A 6,233-nucleotide genomic window follows, 5' to 3' on the forward strand; every position below is an offset into this window, starting at 1 on the left:
CCAGTATGACAAGATGAAATATAGGACAGACAGCAGGTGAGGGAGGTCTCTATTGAAATCGATGCCAGTATGACAAGATTATATATAGGACAGACAGCAGGTGAGGGGGGTCTCTATTGAAATCAATGCCAGTATGACAAGATGATATATAGGACAGACAGCAGGTGAGGGGGGTCTCTATTGAAATCGATGCCAGTATGACAAGATGATATATAGGACAGACAGCAGGTGAGGGAGGTCTCTATTGAAATCGATGCAGGTATGACAAGATGATATATAGGACAGACAGCAGGTGAGGGAGGTCTCTATTGAAATCAATGCCAGTATGACAAGATGATATATAGGACAGACAGCAGGTGAAGGAGGTCTCTATTGAAATCAATGCCAGTATGACAAGATGAAATATAGGACAGAGAGCGGGTGAGGGAGGCCTCTATTGAAATCGATGCCAGTGTAACAAGATGATATATAGGACAGACAGCAGGTGAGGGAGGTCTCTATTAAAATCGATGCCAGTATGACAAGATGAAATATAGGAAAGACAGCAGGTGAGGGAGGTCTCTATTGAAATCGATGCCGGTATGACAAGATGAAATATAGGACAGACAGCAGGTGAGGGAGGTCTCTATTGAAATCGATGCCAGTATGACAAGATGATATATAGGACAGACAGCAGGTGAGGGAGGTCTCTATTGAAATCGATGCCAGTGTAACAAGATGATATATAGGACAGACAGCAGGTGAGGGAGGTCTCTATTGAAATCGATGCCAGTATGACAAGATGAAATATAGGACAGACAGCAGGTGAGGGAGGTCTCTATTGAAATCGATGCCAGTATGACAAGATGATACAGTTGAAGTCAGAAGTTTATATACACGTAGGTTGGAGTCATTAAAACTTGTTTTTCAACCACTCCACAAATTTCTTGTTAAGAAACTATAGTTTTGGCAAGTCGGTTAAGACATCTACTTTGTGCATTACACAAGTAATCTTTCCAACAATTGTTTACAGACAGATTATTTCACTTAATCACAATACCAGTGGGTCAGAAGTTTACATACACTAAGTTGACTGTGCCTTTAAACAGCTTGGAAAATTTCAGAAAATGATGTCATGGCTTTAGAAGCTTCTGATAGGCTAATTGATATAATTTGAGTCAATTGGAGGTGTCCCTGTGGATGTATTTCAAGGTCTACCTTCAAACTCAGTGCCTCTTTGCTTGACATCATGGGAAAATAAAAAGCAATCAGCCAAGACCTCAGAAAAAATATTGTAGACCTCCACAAGTCTGGTTCATCCTTGGGAGCAATTTCCAAACGCCTGAAGGTACCACGTTCATCTGTACAAACAATAGTACGCAAGTATAAACACCATGGGACCATGCAGCAGTCATACCGATAAGGAAGGAGACAGCTTCTGTCTCCTAGAGATGAACGTACTTTGGTGCGAAAAGTGCAAATCAATCCCAGAACAGCAGCAAAGGACCTTGTGAAGATTCTGGAGGAAACAGGTACAATATTATCTATATCCACAGTAAAACAAATCTTATATCGACATAACCGGAATGGCTGCTCAGCAAGGAAGAAGTCACTGCTCCAAAACCGCCATAAAAAGCCAGACTAGGGTTTGCAACTACACATGGGGACAAAGATCATACTTTTTGGAGAAATGTCCTCTGGTTTGATGAAACAAAAATACAACTGTTTGGTCATAATGACCATCGTTATGTTTGGAGGAAGAAAGGGGAGGCTTGCAAGTCGAAGAACACCATCCTAACCGTGAAACACGGGGGTGGCAGCATCATGTTGTGGGGGTGCTTTGCTGCAGGAGGGACTGGTGCACTTCACAAAATAGATGGCATCATGAGGAGGAAAATTGTGTGGATATATTGAAGCAACATCTCAAGACATCAGTCTTGGAAGTTAAAGCTTGGTTGCAAATGGGTCTTCCAAATGGACACTTCCAAAGTTGTGGCAAAATGGCTTTAGGACAACAAAGTCAAGGTATTGGAGTGGACATCACAAAGCCCTGACCTCAATCCCATAGAACATTTGGGGGCAGAAATGAAAAAGTGTGTGTGAGCAAGGAGGCCTACAAACCTGACTCAGTTACACCAGCTCTGTCGCAAGGAATGGGCCAAAATTCAGCCAACTTATTGTGGGAAGCTTGTGGAAGGCTACCCAAAACGTTTGACCCAAGTAAAACAATTTAAAGGCAATGCTACCAAATACCAATTGAGTGTATGTAAACTTCTGACCCACTGGGAATGTGATGAAAGAAATAAAAGCTGAAATAAATCACTCTACTATTATTCTGACATTTACTTTCTTAAAATAAAGTGGTGATCCTAACTGACCTAAGACAGGGAATTTTTACTAGGTTTAAAATGTCAGGAATTGTGAAAAACTGAGTGTAAATGTATTTGGCTAAGGTGTATGTAAACTTTCGACTTCAACTGTACATATGAAAAACAGCAAGTGAGGGAGGTCTCTATTGAAATCGATGCCAGTATGACAAGATGATATATAGGACAGACAGCAGGTGAGGGAGGTCTCTATTGAAATCGATGCCAGTATGACAAGATGATATATAGGACAGACAGCAGGTGAGGGAGGTCTCTATTGAAATCGATGCCAGTGTAACAAGATGATATATTGGAAAAACGGCAGGTGAGGGAGGTCTCTTTTGAAATCGATGCCAGTGTGACACAACAGTAGGAGTTGGAGGGAAGGCCTCATCCGATCATCTCAAGGGTCATTTGAGCAGCCAAAGTCCATTTCCATTTACCAGCAGGTTTTCTATTTAAACCTTTATTTGAAATGAATCATTAATGTAGTGTAGCATGCACAGGCATTGCCTTTATACTAAGGGAACAAAATATATAAAAAATAAAATAAATAGTACCAAGTGTTGCATCCATTAAATCCTAGTTCACATAAAGACAATGAAATATTAAAATTCACATACTTTTAAACTCCCATGAACACTGGCAAAATAAATGGAGAAAATGTGGTTCTTAGTGGTTTAGCCCTCAGAAGAGTCCTAGGAGCGTCACAGAAAATGGATGTTGTTTTTAAGTCTCTGCTGCAGGCCTGCAGCCGAGGTGGTCTGAGAGGGGATACAACCCTGGAGAGTGGTTTGTGGGAGCAGAAGGGGGGTTGCCAAATGTTTACACATTTCACCAAGTTATTTGCATTGTCCACGGGGAGACAATTAGCACACAATTCCCTCCCAGCAGGATTATGGAGATAAAATGGAACTTAAATGGATTTTACACTCCTCTGACAGGCAGATTAAAGGAGCTGTTTACAAAGACAAACTTTTGGAACTTTAAACCACTATGGGGCGGGGCATAGGATAGCAGCCATGTTGAGGAACTCTACTCCTATGTGTGGGTGAAGATTGAATTCTTTAGTAGGACAACAACAAAAAAGCACAGAGTATGCCCATTCCCAGAGGCAGCTGGAACGGAATGAAGAAACATTAAATCTCCTTTGAGCTAGCACTGCAAATCCACAACTTTGATAAAGACGAGTTCTATCTGCGGACCTACTCGCAAAAGACATGAGACCTCAGAGAAATGTGTTTCGAATAAACAGATATTTTCAGAAAGGGGGACCTCACAATTAGTAATTTGATACTCTCTCCCTGTGTGTAGGTCTCAGTCCAATTCCCTGGAATCAATCAGAGCTCCCAAAGGATACTCCCTGCACCCCTTAATATCCCGGTTTTATTACTTTCCAGACAGAATCAGGCCAGTTCCACCCTACCCCCATCTCTCCCTTTTGTAGTAATCTCCAGCAAAGCCTGTTTTTTCCCCCCCACTCCCCTTCACCGCTGCAGAGTGCTTTTCATGCAGGAGAGCCTCTTACATCAGCCTCCTCACACAAGAGAGCACAACAGCCAGCAGAGGCCCGTCTCTCCACCAAGGCTGTTCACTTCACATGCATTATTTTAATGGAGGCGAACCTTTAAAAGAGAGCTAGCCTGCACCCCCCCCCCCCCCCCCCTAAAAAAAAACGTCACATTTTACTGGATTTGTGGGAAAAATGTCATACTGACTGTTGTATTGCTCAATTGTTTATTATTTTCCAGTCTTCAACATAGTCGGCAGTGGGCTTGAAAATAAATACACCGCCGCATCTCTTACTATCAGGGATGTGAATTTGCTAATACCAAGCAAGTGATAAAGGCAACCATCTGCTGTGTGCACTCCAACATGTGCCGTTTGTTTAATATTCATTACAACTATTCAATGTGTCCCAATCGCTCATAGTCCTTGCAATGTATTGGCTATCAGATTCCCTATTATAAAGCAGGAAACATGGGGTCAAGATGTTACCTGTTTATTATTTCATCAACATTCAGTATGACAATGAAAATCACCCAAACAAACTACAAAAGTTGAAGTCACCACAAACATATGTAGTCTTCACGAGACTGAATTAAAATGTCTTATTGCAGTCGCTACTCTACTGTAGCCAAGTAACAAAAAAAGGGTGGGTATAAATAGTGTACTTTCTATCCATCAGACAAACGTGTATTGACGCCCAGGTAATGAGATGTCTGGCGGACTGATGATGCTAGCTTATTGCTTGACAGTAAACCCAAATGAGAGTCATTAATTTGTGGTTATAGAGCCGGGTTCTTGCCATCCGTTGCAATTAATTACGTGACTGTAATGGTTTTGAGGAGAGAGAGAGAGAGAGCAACCTGAACCTGTGCTAATGCAATGCAAAGAAATGTCGATTTGAGACAAGACAAATATAAAACAGACAAATATTTCCATACATGTATTGACCCGAGTTTTTAAATCAGTGCATAATAAATAAATCGGTCAATTATGACCGTAGAAACAAACGTGGCGTGGGAAATCCAGATATAATAGCTAATAGGTAAAACAAATAAATACAATAACCACTTGAAATATCTAGAAAACAACCGCATTTCATTTGATTTACCACCTGTATGTTCGTGTGGTGGTCTGAAAAGTACTCCTAACAATCAAATGGTTCAAAAACATTGCCCCTGGTTGACTGATTCAGCTGACTAATTAGCTTGCGTAGCCTGCAGATGTCTAGAAGCTACAAGTCAGTGCTAGTAGTGCAGGACCTAGTAGCCCGAGCTGTTGTTGTACACGCGATATCGAAACACGTTACATTGTAATACCAACAAATTATTAAAAGTAGCCAATTGATTAGCTAATGTAACGCTTACCTTTTTCAGCATGTCTTGACACGGTGGTCGCCGGGTAAAGAAAGGTGAGACAGAGGAGAGAGAGGAGCAACCTTGCTCCCCGCTCCGCCATCACTTTTCAAAAATAAATGTTTGCAGGCTTCAAGAACCCCGGAGAAAATCCGTGTTTAAAATCCTCTGCCACCTATTTCCATACACTTCCGAGACAAACGAAGAACTGCAATGTTTCACCTACGAAATGCTTAAAAACATCCGGTACCAGCTACTTTTGAAACTGTCCGGATGAAACATGTAGCTGGCTTGTGAGCTCGAAGTATGGAGAGACCGCAGGTTAGACTGTTTTCTCAACTTGGTGGAGGGGTTGAAGGAAAACTGAAGTCAATCCATTGCTTCAGAGCCAATTCTGTCGAAAAAAATGGTGGAATCGACGGTCACACACGAATCCAAGCTATTCCAATTGCAATCAAATGCGTAAAACCCGAGAACAAGGACAGTTGAAAAGATTGATCAAGGTCCGACTGATCGGAGAAAACGACACCGCAGCCAGCTTCTGCTCGCGAACGGAACGTAATAGCAGCGTGGAAGGGCTGGAATTCTATGTGGGTCCCCGGAAAACAGGGCGTGGAGTCATGCGGAATTCAGGATTGTAGACGTAGGCTATATGTTGGCAAAATCTAAACTATGGATTGGTGATGGGATCAGTAAACCCCTTACATTTTTACCTGTGCAATCTGCAAATGAATTTAGCATATACATTACATAGCAAGTAAAGAAAAGGCATATCCAGTAGTGACAGCAAGTAGTTTACAAAATGGTGAGATTACCTTTCAATAGAATGTCTTAAATGTAGTCTCCATTCAATGTATTCATCTTTTCATTCAGAAAATATGTTAGGCTATAAATATGCTTAGATATTATTTAACTGTCAAGTTTTGTTGTAGGCCTTTGTAACATTGCTGAATAGAGTTTTTTTTATATAGGCAATGAAAGGCAACTGTAGAATATTAATTGATTCACTCCCAGCTATAGTAGCATA

At 41.3% G+C, this 6,233-nt stretch overlaps 1 protein-coding gene across 1 annotated transcript in view; it reads right to left on the minus strand.

Annotated features, from left to right (window-relative positions):
• LOC109876410 (neogenin) overlaps positions 1 to 5,809 on the minus strand; it is a 135,250-nt gene extending 129,441 nt beyond the window's left edge. Inside the window, exon 1 of the mRNA XM_031812834.1 lies at positions 5,219 to 5,809. Coding sequence (XP_031668694.1) covers positions 5,219 to 5,309 — 91 coding nt within the window. The 5' untranslated portion in view covers positions 5,310 to 5,809. The remainder of the gene's footprint in view (positions 1 to 5,218) is intronic.
• Positions 5,810 to 6,233: the final 424 nt, after the last annotated feature.

Source organism: Oncorhynchus kisutch, unplaced genomic scaffold, assembly GCF_002021735.2.
Source record: "Oncorhynchus kisutch isolate 150728-3 unplaced genomic scaffold, Okis_V2 Okis03b-Okis08b_hom, whole genome shotgun sequence".
In the NCBI taxonomy this organism is placed as follows: Eukaryota; Metazoa; Chordata; class Actinopteri; order Salmoniformes; family Salmonidae; genus Oncorhynchus; species Oncorhynchus kisutch.